This window comes from Sinocyclocheilus grahami, unplaced genomic scaffold (assembly GCF_001515645.1).
Source record: "Sinocyclocheilus grahami isolate Dianchi unplaced genomic scaffold, SAMN03320097.WGS_v1.1 scaffold960.1, whole genome shotgun sequence".
NCBI lineage: Eukaryota > Metazoa > Chordata > Actinopteri > Cypriniformes > Cyprinidae > Sinocyclocheilus > Sinocyclocheilus grahami.
Window position 1 is genome coordinate 195,601 of NW_015506139.1, and position 18,339 is coordinate 213,939.

At 39.1% G+C, this 18,339-nt stretch overlaps 1 protein-coding gene across 1 annotated transcript in view; it reads left to right on the forward strand.

Annotated features, from left to right (window-relative positions):
- Positions 1–18,339, forward strand: part of LOC107564771 (WD repeat-containing protein 11) — a 161,614-nt gene that overhangs the window by 111,466 nt on the left and 31,809 nt on the right. The window contains exons 19-23 of the mRNA XM_016249924.1: positions 193–364; positions 1,733–1,841; positions 10,453–10,515; positions 11,942–12,007; positions 14,629–14,809. Coding sequence (XP_016105410.1) covers positions 193–364; positions 1,733–1,841; positions 10,453–10,515; positions 11,942–12,007; positions 14,629–14,809 — 591 coding nt within the window. The remainder of the gene's footprint in view (positions 1–192; positions 365–1,732; positions 1,842–10,452; positions 10,516–11,941; positions 12,008–14,628; positions 14,810–18,339) is intronic.

Here is an 18,339-nt window from a genome sequence, read left to right on the forward strand (position 1 = left end):
ATAAAGATTATAAGGAAAAAAATTTGGCTGTAAATATCTCCTTTCAATGGATAAGTTCATTACTGTCACTAGTTAAGGATTAATATTATTTATTTATCCTGACTTGAATAAATGAATCCTTCGAAGTGTTCTCCTTTTTGGTGTTATAGAAATGGTTTTCTTTAAAGATTATACTGTCACATACTTCTACAGGTGCAGATGGTGAGCAGCATCAGAGTGGGGCGGAATGTGAATTATAGAATTCTGGATATTGACTGGTGTACATCAGATAAAGTAGTATTGGCATCAGATGATGGCTGCGTGAGAGTGCTGGAGATGGCCATGAAGTCTGCCAGTTATAGAATGGATGAGCAGGACCTGACAGGTGAGTCTTTAAAAAGTTTTTAGTTTAAAAGCTGTATTGTGTAAACACCCCCTAATAATGCCAAATGTTGTGTTTCAGGGTTTGTGTACATCAGTTATAATTAGTTTAAATTAAGAATGGAACTTTTTGGTTTAAAATGCAGATAAAAATATAGAACTAGTTATCAGAAACCATTATTTTAGCATTCAAGCAGTGTGCACACGAAAAGGTTTAATTAGATTTTATTCTAAATGTGATGGGTTATATATCCCAAAATATTGATGGAAGAGGTTGTCCACAGTTAATGTGATCTTGTGTAGTGAGAGTCTCTTAAAGAGAAAGACAATGATTTTTTTGTCCAGTCTGTCCTGAATACTTGGGTTTTGGCCAAGCATTTTCATTTTGACAGATGTATTCCTAGTTTAAATTAAGAATTGTAGAAGTCAATGGAATTCCCTATTTGGATATCTGATAAATTTGAGACTTGGTGATGTACAATAGACTTTTATGGTGTATGTATGTACAGTTGTGCTCAAAATTGTTCATACCCTTGGTAAATATGATCAAAGAAGACTGTGAAAATAAATCTGCATTGTTTATCCACTTGATCTTTCATTCAAAAAAATTTTTTTAAATCTAACCTGTAATTAAAGTTAAAAAAGTGAAAGTGGGGGAAAATCGCATTATGAAATAAATATTTTTCTCTAATACAGTAAGAGGACGTGTGTCTATATCGTCCTAATGCACAGTGAGGAGGAGAGTTTGAGTGGCCAAAGACTCAAAGGATCACAGCTGGAGAACTGCAGAAAATAGTTGAGTCTTGGGTTCGGAAAGCCTCAACAAAAAAAAATGTTGTTTGGGAGGGTTTCAAGAAAAAAAACTAGAAAAGAAAACGCTCTCATCCAAAAACAAACTCCAGTATATTTATTTGCTAGACACGACTGGAACTTTAAACGGGACTGGGTTCAATGGTCAGATGAAACAAAAAAAAATTGCTTTTTAGCAGGAAACACTCGAGGTAGCATAATGGATTCTATAAAATACCAATGGATAAAAAATTAAAAACTGACTGTCCATGCTAGAAATCTTATAATGAGCCATGGTTGGATCTTCCAACAGGACAATGATCCACAAACAAACATCAAAATCAAAACAAAAATGGGTCACTGAGAACAAAACCAAGCTTCTGCCCTGGCCAACCCAGTTCCCTGAGCTGAACCCTATAGAAAATGAGTGTGGTGAACTTAAGAGAAGAAGAATATTTTAAATAAAATATCTAAAGGATTGATGATACAGATTAATTTTCACAGCTTTCTTTGATCATATTTACCAAGGGTATGAATAATTTTGAGCACAACTGTATGTTCCTGTCTCTGTTCTCTGTTTCAGATCCAGTATGGTGTCCCTATCTTCTACTGCCACGTGCTGCTCTCACACTGAAGGCCTTTCTGCTACTGCAGCCATGGTCCGATACATTAACCATGGACATCACTCATGTGTATGTGACAGCTTCATTATTTTGTCACATCTGTATCCATTCAAAAGTCCTTCACAGCACATTTTACTCCAGTCTGTTGTGATAGTTATGTCTTTGCTGGTATCATTGACAAAATCTGACCTTTATGCCTATTTCACACATACTCCGTTTGCTTGTAATAAAGATTTAAATGCAAAAGAAAAGGCATGAGACTGTTGACATGCTGACTGTTTCTGTCAGTGGTAAGTTTTAATTTAAAATGTTTGTGTCTGTATGCTGTTTAAATGTGTTGCCACTTGCTTGAGCAATTTAATATACAAATCTAGAAGTCAAATACATTGAATAATATGTTGCTTATATTTGAGTTTAAACGTGAATGTCTATGAAAGATTGTATTACTGTACTGTGATAAAAGAGGATCACAATGCTGAAAAAGCATTTTCAGTAACAACGTTTGGATTTGAAATCTAAGTAATGGATAAAGGTTGTGTTTGTGGTAAACAGTCGTGGATCAGGAGCAGACTGCAAATGCATCTTGTGTGAAAGTAAAAGGAGTACATTCTGCTTCTGCACCACATACTCTACACATGGACTCTATACGCACTGCAAACGGAGTATGTGTGAAACTGGCATTAGACACAGGAATAGTTTTATTCATTATGTCCTGAAATGAAAAGATATGTGGGAAACGAAAGGCCAAGTTAAAAAAAAATTTAAAAATCTCCATTAAAGAAAACATCGGACGCCAGTACATTTTTTGAACAGACTTGTTATGGGTACCAGTACTCGATGATTTCATCAAAGTTTAAGTACAGTACAGTGGGGTTGATGGTTTGAGCCTGTTTATTTTCATGAATTCTCACCCGTTTATGACATCAAATACAGGACACAATAACTGGCATTATAAAATAAAAGTATATTATTTACTCATTTTTTTTTTTTTTTTTTTTTTTAGTATAACAATATATTGGGTAAGATACACCCAAGATAGGAAGCAAATCGTTGACTTAATTGGCCCTTCTCAAAGACCCGCCTCCCTTAGTTACTGTTGCTATGCCACACATCATGTTCTCACGCAGTGAAAAATACATTGTGGAGCAAAGAGGAAACTGACAACGCGCTGACAGACAAGACAGAGCAGGTTACTTCTGATATGAAACAAAGTCTCAGCTTTCAAGATTTGTCATTCATTCAAACAATAAATACCATTTTGTGGCTCTTTAATTTGTCGTGTATGTAACACTTATGTAACACTTACATTTAGTTTTTAGAAATTTAGCGATGTTGTTGCAAATGTCACGCTGCGAGTGTGGCTCGTGCATGGAATCTTGCACGATGCAGAAGGGCAGTGAGTGCATCGCCTGTCTGGGCAACCCCCAACGCGCCGACAGACAAGACAGAGCAGGTTACTTCTGATATGAAACAAAGTCTCAGCTTTCAAGATTTGTCATTCATTCAAACAATAAATACCATTTTGTGGCTCTTTAATTTGTCGTGTATGTAACACTTATGTAACACTTACATTTAGTTTTTAGAAATTTAGCGATGTTGTTGCAAATGTCACGCTGCGAGTGTGGCTCGTGCATGGAATCTTGCACGATGCAGAAGGGCAGTGAGTGCATCGCCTGTCTGGGCAACCCCCATGCAGAGACTGCACTTCACAAAGACGGAATGCTTTCGCCGAGAGCATGAGTCTCACTCTTCTCCACTCACGGACCGCCTTCATTGAAGGCAGCCCCGTTCTCCCGTTTCTCCTCTCTCGAGCCTCGGAGAGAGAAACAGCGGAGTCAGGGAACTAAGCAACCGGTCTGAGCGTTCACATGCCGACACTGTACCCGCATGCTCGCTATCCCCGCTGCGCTTTGATCCGCCGCAGAAGGGCAGTGAGCTGCGCGCTCACTGAGATAGAATGCTCACTCAGAGTATGAGTCTCGCTCTTCTCCACTTGCGGACCACCTTCATTGAAGACAGCCCCGCTCTTCTGTTTCTCCTCTCTCAGCGAGCCTCAGAGAGAGAGAAACAGTGGAGTCAGGGAACTAAGCAACCAGTCTGAGCATTCCCATACCGGCACTGTACCCGCGTGCTCGCTCTCCCCGCTGCGCTTTGATCCACCGCAGAAGGTCAGTGAGCAGCGCACTCACTGAGACAGAATGCTCACTCAGAGCATAAATCTCGCTCTTCTCCACTCGCGGAACGACTTCAATGAGGCAGCCCCGCTCTCCCGTTTCTTCTCTCTCAGCGAGCCTCGGAGAGAGAAACAGCGAAGTCTGGGAGCTAAGCAGCCGGGTCTGAGCGATATCACGATGAGACACAGAGCCTGCGTACTCACTCTCCGCCCTGTGCTTCGATCCGTGTCTTACACATGAAAATCAGCGCCCCTCTTTGCATTGAGCGGCTCTATTTTCCTAGGTTGATCGAAGCGGAACGCTGTCACTGACAGCTTCAAATTGGTGTGTGTGTGTTTTACCACGAAAGCAGTCTGCCCCTGTTCGTTCGCGGAAGGTGGCCCCACCTCCCTGCTCTCGTGTTTCTCTCCTCCCAGTTACCTCGGAGGAAGCAACCGCGAGCTCACGGGTTGAGCAATCAGGCTGAGCAATTCATGCTGGCACACATCATGCATGCTTGATATGCCAGTGTGTGTTACATGTGAGGATCAGTGCCCCTCGTTACACCGAGCAGCTTAATCCTCCTAGGCAGATCAAAGCAGGACCGTTCGCAGCTTTGCATTTGTGTGTGCGTCGCTGAGCCCCGCCTCCCCCGCTCTTGTGTTTCTCTCCTCCCAGTTACTCTGAGGAAGAAATGGCGAACTCATGGGGATGAGCGATCAGGCATGAGTAATTTAACACCAACAAGCCCCAGCATGCATCACTCTCCACACAGCTCTTTGATCCGCCAGTGTGTTTACACGTGATGATCGGAGCAGAGTGCTGTCACCAATGATTCAATATCGCTGACAGCTTCGTATTTGAATGCGCCTCTCGCCTGGGCCACGCCCACGCTGAGGCTGCGCTCGCTGAGACAGATCGCTCTCACTACGAGAGTTCATGTCTCTATCTGCTTTGCTCGCAGCTCATCTTCTTCAATGAAGGCAGCCCCGCCCCTCCCCTCGTCTGCCACAAGCGGATCTGAGCGAATGCACGCAGCACTTTTGATCTGCCTGAGTGTTTACACATAAAGATCATCTGTACTCCTCTTCTATGAGTGGTTTGATCTTTTTAGGCGGATTAAAAGGGAACACTGTCACTAATAATTATTATCACTGACAGCTTCATATTGGACGCGTCTGGGCCACGCCCATGCTGAGGCAGCATGCACTGGGGCTGACTGCTCTCGCTATGAGAGCATTAAGTCTAGCAAAGCATTTTTTGAAAGCATTTTCAAAAGAGAGCAAAATTCCTCTTCTGAGTGTGGGGTCCCCATATGGCGACCAGGCGCTCGAATTAATCCAACCCCTTGTCATGCAGGCTGAGGCCTGGCAGGCCATCCCCGGAGTGCCAGACTGGGTTTTGGGGATAATAAAACGCTCAAGGTCTATGTAGCAGCCATAGCAGCCTCACGCGCTCCTATAGCTGGCCAGTCAGTGAACAGGAACAACCTAGTTGTTCGCTTTTTGAAAGGGCCTAGGAGGCTCAACCTGCCTCACCCTATCACCGTCCTTACATGGGACCTGCCCACGGTGTTGAGGGCTCTTAAGAGCCCTCCTTTCGAGCCGCTACAGTCCGTTGACCTTCGTCCCCTGACGCTTAAGACTGCTCTACTACTAGCATTAGCATCGGTAAGCGTATGGGAGATCTTAGGAGGCTCAATCCGCCTCACCCTATCACCGTCCTTACATGGGACCTGCCCACGGTGTTGAGGGCTCTTAAGAGCCCTCCTTTCGAGCCGCTATAGTCCGTTGACCTTCGTCCCCTGACGCTTAAGACTGCTCTGCTACGAGCATTAGCATCGGTAAGCGTATGGGAGATCTGCAGGCGCTATCAGTGAGCTCCACCTGCCTCGAATTCGGGCCCGACGACTCTAAAGTCATCCTGAAACCAAGGCACGGTTATGTACCTAAAGTGCTCTCTACTCCATTAGAGCACAGGTGATAACTCTATCGGCGCTTCCTCCTTCAGAGCAAGACCCAGAGTTGAACTTACTCTGTCCCGTCAGAGCGCTGAAAGTCCATATTGAGCGTTCCGCCTGGTTCAGGCTGTCGGATCAGCTATTTGTATGCTTCGGTGGCCGCACCAAGGGTTGTCCGGTTATGAAGCAGAGACTTCCAAATGGATAACTGATATTATTATGCTAGCATACTCTTCTTTGGGCCTTCTATGCCCCATGGGAGTAAGAGCCCACTCAACTAGAGGCTTTGCTTCTTCCTGGGCCTGGTCTAGCGGTGTGTCCATTGCAAAAATTTGTGTGGCGGCCAGCTGAGCCTCGCCCTCCACATTTGCCACATTCTATAGTCTGGACATCCCGGCCTTACAGGCACGGGTCCTTTCTGCATAGCAGGGCTTCCCTGCAAAATACTTGGTCCCTCTGGGTCCCCTTGGGTGCTTAAGGCAAGTTCAAGTATTAGTTGTTCCTCTAGCATAGCACGGCGGGATTGTACTGGTTCCCCAAGCGTCTTAAACAGATGCAGTTCGAGTGAAGTATCGATAGGGAACGTACTCGGTTACTAATGTAAGCTCGGTTCCCTGAGATACGGAACGAGTACTGCGTACTTTGCCGTGCTATGTAGCTGCATGACTCAGTCGTCGCTTCAGTCGAAGTAACCTGAGGATCTTATGGCGATGTGCTGCTTATATAGCCAGATGACCCCACCCATTCTGGCGGGCTTTACCGCCATAGCTCCGCTTTTCAGTCATGCTCATATAACAAGATATTTTTTAATTAATTGACCATTCTCTGGGAGCTTGATTGACAGGCGATCTGACCAATCATGACCTAATCTGCCATTTTGTCTGACAAACAAATCATACAGGAGAGTAGATAACTGCTGCATTCAAGTCCTCCTGGGATGTTCGTACATACAAGCTAGTAAGTCGTGTTTACGACGACAGGTGCATTTAAGTCACTTTCGTTGGCACAAGTTGGCGGTGCACACAGAAAAATAAGGGGCCAGAATTGTACCTTTTGGGGTACAACAGCTTGTCCCTGGAGCAGTACCCTTAAAAGGACATATTTGTACCTTATAATAAGTGCATATTAGTACCTCAAGGGTACGTATTACTACTCTAAGGTACTAATATGTACCTATTAGGGGTAAAAAGGGTACAAATATGTCCTTTTAAGGGTACTGCTCCAGGGACAAGCTGTTGTACCCCAAAAGGTACAATTTTAAACCCCTTTTTTTCTGTGTGTGTAATAAATTATAGAAAATACAGCAAGGTTTGTTAACTGCTTATAGAAAATGAAGAGCAAAGAATGCCCATCAGGTGTGTTTTGCATTTTAATTTTTTAACTAATTTATGAAACCACTTTAAACTGTATTGTATAAAAACTAAACTGTCATATTTTATTCAAACAAGTTTTTTTTTTTTATGTGAAAAAAAAAAGCCTGACAATGTCACTGCTTAATACCTATATGTATTGTGGAATATCATTACATCCATCAATTCCGCCATGTTTCTCATTGGTGATTACGAGATAAATTATAGAAAATACAGCAAGGTTTGTTAACTGCTTATAGAAAATGAAGAGCAAAGAATGCCCATCAGGTGTGTTTTGCATTTTAATTTTTTAACTAATTTATGAAACCACTTTAAACTGTATTGTATAAAAACTTGTTATTGTTATATTAAAATCCTGTCATATTTTATTCAAACAAGTTTTTTTTTTTGTGAAAAAAAAAAGCCTGACAATGTCACTGCTTAATACCTATATGTATTGTGGAATATCATTACATCCATCAATTCCGCCATGTTTCTCATTGGTGATTACGACTTTGTGGTGGCATTCAGGTGCATTTAGCTCATAAATACGATCTGTTAGACATGACTTGAACAGACTTAAACCTGAAAAATTGTGTGTATTCTATTGACATCTTTGCACAGTTGAAATAAAATATGTTCTGATTCATGTTTATTTCGTGTAAATATGAAAAGACGATCGGTTCACGTGCCACTTGAACTGCGCTGCTGCAGCGATCTAAAGAGCCGCAAAACTGTATTTATTGTTTACATTTCTTAAAAAATTACAACATTTGAAAGCTGAGACCTTGCTTCATACCAGAAGTAACCCGCTCTGTTCTCTCTCTCTCTCGGCGTGTTGTCAGTTTCCTCTAAGCTCCGCGATGTATTTTTTACTGCGTGAGAACGTGTAGTGTGAGACTAGCATGACGTGTCGGACATAACAACAGTAACTAAGAAGGGCAGGTTTTTGCGAAGGATCAGTTGTTTTCCCTTTTAGTGATATGAACCAGGCATGACTGTGCAAAGACAAAATATTTTATGAATTATAAAGGAATATTCAATCAATCAATGAGTGAGATTTTAGAAGTCTACAGTAGGACTGTCAAAATGGCTGAAAAACTAAATTCGAATTTTGTACTTAAATATTATCAAAATTCGAATTATATTCCAATTTAAAATGCATAATTTCAGTTAGGGTGAAGAAAAGCTTTTGGATTCTCTCCTGAGGCCACAAGAGGAAAATATTACTAATGCATGTTTCTTCAAAGCATAAGATAACATGACTATCTGTGAAAAAAAGTCCATAATGTTTAAAATAATGTTTATAAACCAATTATAATTAATTAAGTTGCTTAAACAACTATAAACAAAACAGCATCATGTATGTATGCATAGTTTAATACAAAGGGCCGAAAGTCAATCACACAGAGTACATTTTTCATTTAAAAACAGGAGTTGCAGTGGGATGTGGAAAAAAACCCCCGCCATAAAGTCTCGAGATATGTTTTTTCAAAGTTGAACTTGCATTAATTTTACATGGCTTTCTAAACATGCCGCTCTCTTGTGCGAGTGCAACGGTGATAGATGTCCCTCTAGAAAATGTGCAAAATATGCGTTCTGTGTGAACGGCTTGGTTTCAGTTTTGACGTAAACAACAACATCTCCGCATTGATGTTCTCTTTTCCCGCAATATTTGTAATTAACAATGCAGCAGCGCTGCATCTAGTTGCTTCAACTGGATAGGCTAATAAAAACATTAAAATGCAACAACACTTACATAGTCATCGCATCTTGTGTGCCACTGATAAGGCTGCCTCCTTAACGCACACCTAAAATTCGAATACGTTTTTGCATTCAAATGTGGGTTTTTATTTTAAATTCGTCGAATATTCGAAATTCAAATTTTTTTTTTTGACAGCCCTAGTCAGTTTAGATATAATTTAATAACCTGGCCAAAAATGAAAATTCACTCATTATTTTCTCACTCTAATGTCTTGTCAGCTCATGTCTCATGTGGCCTGTCATGCTTGAAGAGGGCAAAATATCATAAAATTTGCCCCATTTCTTGAGCCCTGATCACTGCAGTGATTAACATGTTTCTTACATTGTTTTGCAACAGTTATTTTAACCTTAACTGATGCGGTGCGTAGCTTTTTACTTCTCAAACATACCCATGTCTGAATTACAAGATGACAATACCAAGATTCACCCGGCTCAATTTGTGAAATAGTGGTTCAGTGTGCATGAGGAATCATTTTCTTGTATGAATTGGCCACAACAGAGTCCTGAGCTTAATCTTATTGAAAGAATGTGCTGTAGTCAACTTTACAGAGTGGTTTGACTCTCCCATTGTCAATACAAGATCTCAAGCACAAATTAATGCAACTCTTGATGAAAATAAATGCTGTTATGTTGCATGACTTTGTCGAAACAATGCCACAACGAATGCACAATATAATCAAAGCTAAAGGTGGTCCAACAAAATATTGTGCAACTTTTTTTGGAAAGGCAGTGTAAAGCTGAATCCAACACATCCCAATAGCATATTGACCTAGTATTATTCTGTTGTTCCCTGTAACACATTGCTTCATATGTGTCAATTTGGTATTTTTCCGTTTTAATATTTATTTATCATTCATTCATAGCCGCCAAATGGAGTTACCTACAGGGTTCTCATGGTCGTTAAAAATCTTGAAATATTGAGAATTTACAATATTTTATCTCCTAAATGTTGTAAATATTGCTGTTATTTCAGCATGGTTATATTTTGGTTAACATCTGTTACATGTGTAACTCTCAAAATACATTGTGACATAAGAGATTGAAAATTATTATTTTCTTGTTTTGAAGAAAAATAAATATGAAGGGTCAAATGTTGTTTTTTTTTCAAAGAAAATAAATGGATAAAATAGAACTAGAATAGAGAGTGCTGGAGTTAGAGGATCAAATAAAGATGGAAGAGATGTGTTTTTAGCTGTTTCTTGAAGATGGCTAAGCTGCTTGAATTGAGTTGGGCAGGACATTCCACCAGGAGGGAACAGTAAATGTAAAAGTCTGTGAAAGTGATTTTGTGCCTTTTTGGGATGGCACTATAATGCATCGTTCCTATGACACTTACAGTAGATAGTCAACCAAAATGCCTAGTGTGTACCTACCGTGTGGGCAACCCTTTACATTGTACAATTGAACAGACAAAAGATAAACTGGTGACATGTATTTTGTGCTTCCATCCTTAGAGACTACAAAGAAAAAGATGAAATCAAAGGACTGATCCAGGAACAGCTCAACTCTCTTTCTAAGTATGCATACTCCCTGAATAGAGCACAGAACTGTTTATACAATTATTGGTAACACTTTCTATGAAGCCCGTATTTATAATACATTATAAGGGTATTCTTAAGGCATTATAATGAATGCATAATGCATTATAAAAAAAACTTATAATATGTTGTATCATCTCATGAATATTCATAAGAACAGTTTTAATATATTATATTTACTTATTTGTGGTTATAGTTTTTAAGAGTATGATGATTTATAACACAATGAACACGTTGCATCCACTTTTACCATGGATTATATTTCTCATAGTTATAACGTATTATAAGTCTCATATCTTGCCATTTTTCTTATGCTACTTTACTTAAAGCGGTCAAAGACCACTTATAAGTAGTAATAATAATAATATATATTTTTTTAAATCTCTCAAACAGCCATAAGATAAGATATCAGATCAGATGAATGTGTAATATGACACATTTGCTTTTAACTATTTTTATTGTAATATCAGTTTGATTATTTTGATGGTACCCTTTAAACAGCTGTTGATAAGTAACTCTGCAACTACATATCAACTAGCGGTCATTAGAGTATTAGTATGTCTGCTACTGTAAATATTTGCTAACACTTTATTTTTATGGTCAAACAACAGATAAACTGACTATAAGTGTCTTTGCAAGTACGTCAATTTATTCTACCATACTAGATTCTACCATTCTTGAGCATACTAACTCTCTAATGAGAGTTAGTTGGCATGTAATTGCAAAGTTGCTTATAGTCGATTGATTAAGTGGACCATCAAAATAAAATGTAAAAATATAAAACATTGCATTTTTTTCAGTTGGAGTATAAAGCTCACATCAATTAATTAACATTAGCTCCACAGGAAACACTCAAATAACACTCAACATCTAACCACTCACAAGCTGTAGTAAGATAATGTGCAGATCTTAAATAAACAATGTCAAGCTATGATACAGTCCATTATTCTGCAAATGAGTAGATTTAATATGGTGTTCATTGTGTTATAAATAATCATGCTCTTAAACTTATAACCACAAATACGTAAGTATTATGATGTATTATAACTGTTGTTATGATTATTCATGAGTTGATATAACATATTATATGTTTTTTTTATAATGCATAATGCATTCATTATAATGCCTTAAGAATACCCTTATAATGTATTATAAATACGGGCTTCATGGAAAGTGTTACCCAATTGTTCTGTAATTCAGGTATGTTTATTCAGGGAAATTTATTTCACTTCCCAAAAAAGTACCTATAAATAAAAGCAGGGACAAAATTATCCTCAAATGGCTCACATTAAGCTTTTTAAAGAGCATGTTGCACTGTCTCACATTATTTTTTTATTCATTTTTGTTAATGTGTTTTATTATTATTATTATTTCACTGAGCATCCAATATTTTCTTCCCACTTAGTGACATCAAAAGCGTTCTCCAGGATCCAAATCTGAACTTGCTACAACGCTGCCTCCTTGTGTCTCGGTAAGTGTCAGTACAGTAGGGTTGTGCACAATTTTAATTGAGAATGCATTTCGATTCATTTTCAGTCTTAGAACCTTCTTGTATTTGTTTGTAATTATTCCTATTTAGGGGTCACAATATCTTTGATCCTGGAACCCTAGTGTATTTAAGATTTTATGATTCTTTTTCTTTTAATTTTTCTGATCCCTAAAAGTGTCAGTACCACAGAAACCATAAATCATAGAGACACATAACTTAGTAGAATCATTAAAACTCCACCAAGTTAGGAGTCTCCCACCCACATTATTCAGGCTCGTGCACACACACATCCACACACTAGGTGGCACTACAAAAATAAAAGTTAATATTTTGGTTCATATTTCTGGAACTGTAATGGAAAGTCACACGCTGACTTAAATGTTCAAAGCTCTCACAATCCAGACGGGTTGTACCTTACCTCTTTTCTGAGGTGGATGTTTTCAGTCCTGGTTCTGCACACTTAATCTGTGAGACAGCTTTGGCACCGTGTAGACTGCTGGAGCTGGAGCTTGTGCTTAGCCAAGTGTGGCAATTGTTCAGAACCTGCTTGCATTTCCACTGGCAGAGAGCAGAACCGTCTACGTCACCAACATATGACCAGAATCGCTTGTTATCTCTTGCAGAAGGAGAGCATTGGTCTCTTCTGCCGACCACTGCTGAACTGACACATTTAATTGTTGTTGTTAATTTTTATTTACCTGAACTCTGGCGGCTTTTAAAAATGGTGACTTTCAAACTGTGGTCTGTAGTAGAAGCTTCACTTACTCACGTCATAGGTTCACTTGTTCAAGACCAGCAAGGTTTCAGGGCCAGTTTGGAGCCAGGATGTGGGGACCAGCCCAAGATTTTTTTGAGGGGGAAAACACAGCTCAGTTCCCAATTGGGCTCTGGCTCCAACACCAGCCCGGGTGAAAAAGAGGTATTAGAAAGTGACACTGAGTCAGACTGATAATATAAACAGAAGTCTGCACACAACTCTAGTGGTAGTTTGCGAAGTAGTCGGGTGTCATGAGCAGCAAATTATAACTTCTCTTCTCTCTCTTTGCCAAGGGTTTCTAGCATACCAACAAGAGATCAAACATGAAGACAATAAACTCACAATCGTGATAGCATATGGTTTATCTGTGTTCTTAAATCCATCTTGGGTATTTTTATAAGAATAAAGACTATTGAAAAAGCAAGGCTAATCAACATATAATTTAACACAGTATAGAATACTATAAAATAATATATCTGAAGGCCGTCTTTCTGTCAGCCTTCAGTCCAGACCTGAATAAAATTAAAACTTCAAGAGAGTTTTCTGTCTCAGGCAAAGAAGCAAAATCGAATGATATTTAATGGATACATTTTCTTGTTTGAACAATTGAACACCTAAGAACACTTTATTTTAAAGAACACTATTATTTACCCTAGACTCTGCAAAACAGAGCTAAACTTCAACATGTAATGCATAGATTCAAATTTTCAATACTTATTTGTTATTTATTGTATTATTTTATTTTATTAATTTTTATAAAGATATCTGATAACAGTTTTGTGAACCTTAATGGTGTTCATTGTTTTGCGTGTTTAGATTTTGTTTATTCGTCTATCCTCCCTTCCTTCCTTCTTTACTTCCTTCCTTCATTCCTTCCTTCCATACTTCCTTTAATATTTTCATGAGTCACATAGACTAGAGTGGACAGATGCAAGATCATGCAAGATCAAACATTCCATTCAAGATCAAGCATTGCATTTTACATGGCAAGACATAGATAGCCTGTCTAGAATGCTGTGAATATAGATGAGGAGTGATACAAACAGTGCAGCATCCCAGTGCTGTTACACTAAACAGCTTCACTTAAATATCATACTGCTTGTTATCTCAAATTAATGGAATGTAACAATGTTTTTGGCTACCAATAAGTGGAGTGTATAATATTTAAAGTATTTAAATTTTTTCCACAGTCAACATAATTCCTTTTTTTTTTTTTTTTTTTCCCACAGTAATCAATGTCAAATATGTGAAAAAAAAATGTGTGTATAATAGCTTCTAACTCTCTTGACAGCAGGAAAAGCCTCATTCATTTTTTTTTATTAGGCTGTTTGGTGATGAATCAGACCTTCAGTTTTGGACTGTGGCTGCTCATTACGTCCAGTCTTTTGCCCAGAGCTGCCAGCCCAGTGGATCCGTCCCAGAAGGCCAAACACCAGACTAGAGTGGACAGATGCAAGATCATGCAAGATCAAACATTCCATTCAAGATCAAGCATTGCATTTTACATGGCAAGACATAGATAGCCTGTCTAGAATGCTGTGAATATAGATGAGGAGTGATACAAACAGTGCAGCATCCCAGTGCTGTTACACTAAACAGCTTCACTTAAATATCATACTGCTTGTTATCTCAAATTAATGGAATGTAACAATGTTTTTGGCTACCAATAAGTGGAGTGTATAATATTTAAAGTATTTAAATTTTTTCCACAGTCAACATAATTCCTTTTTTTTTTTTTTTTTTTCCCACAGTAATCAATGTCAAATATGTGAAAAAAAAATGTGTGTATAATAGCTTCTAACTCTCTTGACAGCAGGAAAAGCCTCATTCATTTTTTTTTTATTAGGCTGTTTGGTGATGAATCAGACCTTCAGTTTTGGACTGTGGCTGCTCATTACGTCCAGTCTTTTGCCCAGAGCTGCCAGCCCAGTGGATCCGTCCCAGAAGGCCAAACACCAGCTGAGGTCCCTCAGAGCAGCCACTTGGACATTTGCCACGACATCTTATGTGAAAGCTCTTTCTTCCAGGTATGAGCTGCTGACAGTTCATGTACTGAAAGTGTCATGAAACCCTAAAACACATTTTTTGAGATGTTAACATATATGAACAGGTTGCACATCAGTGAAAACAATTTTAGCAGTCATTATGTCTATTATTAAGGTAAAAGTGGTTATTTTTTAATTTTTTGAAGCAATTTCGTTCTTCCGGTTGAGCCTACGTCACGGAAAGTGATGTATATGCGTTAATCTGGATTGGTGATTGGCTGCCATGGCTGGAGAGTACGTCTACGTAATCCGTTTTCAGAGCTTTTTTCAGTACTATTCATGAGAGTGAACTCTTAAGATCCAACCACTGCGCTGTATTATGCATGAGGTCGTCTTACAGCGGACTATTCAAATCTCATGCAACAGCTTCAGTCAACCTCTGTAAACATGACCGTAACAATATTTAATATGTAACAACACGTGGAGCGTGCATGAGAGAGCAGTTTCTGTGCTGAACGCCACGACGAGTTTAACAACACTCGCTGCGTGGATCATAGTTCATATCCGTACCGGAGCAAGCGTTTCAACATATTTCATATTCTCCCGTGCTCCAAACATGAACCAGCACGAGCAACATATCGTGTCTTCAAATAAAAGATGCAATAAGGGCATTTGCTGATACAGCGGCAGTGTCTGATCACGAATGCGATGACATGACGAATTATTGTGATACACAGCTAATGATACAGACTGAAAATTCAAAGAGGAGTAAACAGAAAGTAACTGCCTTTATTCTTTCTGTTTTAAAGATATGTTAATATTCATGTGTCTGTATGTTGTAGGTCTGTGTTTTATTGGTTTTCTCCCCTCTCCCCACTCTCTACACTACCATTTTTCCTCAGTTTTACACACCCATTTCTGGAGTATTTTTCAGATCCAAGGTGTGAAAGACCAGTGCTGAAACGGGGGTTTCATGACACTTGAACAACACATTGTTATGGATATTATGGAAGAGAATATTATAGCCGCAGCACCAACTAGAGAAGAATGCTCTGAGTCTTTGTCCCCCTGCTTGGTGTTCACCCCAATTGACCTCTCCACTGTGAAATAAATTGTGTGTTTTTAAATAATACTATTTCAAACATATTTCATGTCAATTTAATCTACTTATTTAAACTTATTTATAATATATAATTTATATTATAAATTTAAACTCTCTGGGGCCAGAGTTGCCTATTACGTTAGTGTCCACAAGGGGGAAGCCACAGTCCAGCACGCAGGCAGGTACACGCAGGTGAACTGCTCATATTTGATGTAACAGGTGGAATGATATTTATGTTTTGGTTGCAGTGCGAGTGCATGCCAGGTGGTGACAGGCACGGGGGTGTTGCGGGTCTAATAGCCAAGATAATTTTGACTCAGTCCAGAACACGCTGAGCAATGTAGCCAATCAAGTCAAGTCAAGTCGCCTTTATTTATATAGTGCTTTTAACAATACAGATTGTGTCAAAGCAACTGTATGGCATTAATTAGGAAAATAGTGTGTCATTAATTCAAAATGACAATAGTAAACACTCAATTTTCAGTTAAAGGCAGTTCATCATTGAATTCAGTGATGTCATCCTCCAGCTCAGTTCAGTTTAAATACCGTATTGGCCCGAATATAAGACGACCCTGATTATAAGACGACCCCCCTTTTTCCAAATGTACCTTTTGGAAAAAGGCTTTTTAAAAACCAAATCTCCTTTTTTCTCAGTAAAACACATTTTGTCTTCAATTATTTTCATATTGCATATTTTTCCTATTTTAATTTTTGTTTTGAAAGTATGGTAAAAACTGGTCAAATGTACCAACAATCACATTTAAAAAAATATACACTTTTTGATATACCATTAAAAAAAATAAATGAAAAAAAAACAGGTTGCCCATCTGAATTAAGACGTTTAGGCTATCCATCTAATAGTAGCCCACCAAAATCTTATTAACAGCAGAAGTTAAATCTTACTGTAGTCTTCAAATCTGGGTACTGTCTTACGTTTTAAAATCACAAAGAGAGTTTGGTCCCATCAGGCTAACGTGACAGTCACGACTCATGCAGCTGTAAGGTTTTCTTTCTCTTTTGTTTTTATTCGCAATCTTTACAACACACATTACATTACGTATTTCATGGCACACTCGTTTTATATGTATTTGGCGCCACCTATTTTTGTGGATGTATTATTGACATGTCAAAGTCTAGACCCTGAATATAAGACGACCGCGTTTTTTCAGATGTGTTTCCAAGAAAAAAACAATGTCTTATATTCGGGACAATACGGTAGTATCTGTGCAATCAAGTCGACGATATCGCTGGAAATTAAGTGTCCCCAACTAAGCAAGCCAGAGGCGACAGCGGCAAGGAACCAAAACTCATCGGTGACAGAATGGAGAAAAAACCTTGGGAGAAACCAGGCTCAGTCGGGGGGCCAGTTCTCCTCTGGCCAGACGAAATCAGCAGTTCAATTCCAGACTGCAGAAAAGTCACATTGAGCAGAGGACTCGTCTGGTTCCTGTGGTCTTGTCCGTCTAGGAGACAAGGTCTTTACTGGGGATCTGTCTCTGGGGCTCATCTAGTTGTCCTGATCTCCACTGACATTCAGGGCTGTAGAGGTCATCTCTAGGTGCTGATCCACCATCTGGACTGGATACGGACTGGATCCGGGTGACTGCAGTGACCATCTGATCTGGATACAGACTGGATCTGGTGGCTACGGTGACCTCGGAATAAGAAAGAAACAGACTAATATTAGCGTAGATGCCATTCTTCTAACGATGAGCAAGTACATCGGGTGTTATGGGAAGTGTTCCCCGTTCCGGTTGTCCTAATTAATGCAGCCTAACAATCATTTAACAGATTTGAATATTAGAAATGTGTTAGTGTGTTATATGTAAGCCAGGTTAAAGAGATGGGTTTTAAATCTAGATTTAAACTGACAGAGTGTGTCTGCCTCCCGAACAATGTTAGGTAGATTATTCCAGAGTTTGGGTGCTAAATAGGAAAAGGATCTGCCGCCCGCAGTTGATTCTGATATTCTAGGTATTATCAAATAGTTTTGAGAACGCAGCGGACGTGGAGGACTATAATGCAATAAGAGCTTATTCAAATACTGAGGTGCAAAACCATTCAGGGCTTTATAAGTAATGAGCAAGATTTTAAAATCTATACGATGTTTAATAGGGAGCCAGTGCGCATTCCGTTAGTTTTTCAAATTGGTATGTTTCGCCGGGCCGCGAAGAAATATAGAGCTGAGTATCATCAGCATAACAGTGAAAGCTAACACCGTGTTTCCTGATGATATCTCCCAAGGGTAACATGTAGACAGAAAAGGGAGATTTGAGATCGGTCTGTAATTAACTACAAACCCGATTCCAAAAAAGTTGGGGCACTGTACAAATTGTGATATACCTTTCAAAAAGATCTTCAAATTTTGATTCGTCTGACCATTGAACAGTTTTCCACTTTGCCACAGTCCATTTTAAATGAGCCTTGGCCCAGAGAAAACGCCTGCGCTTCTGGATCATGTTTAGATATG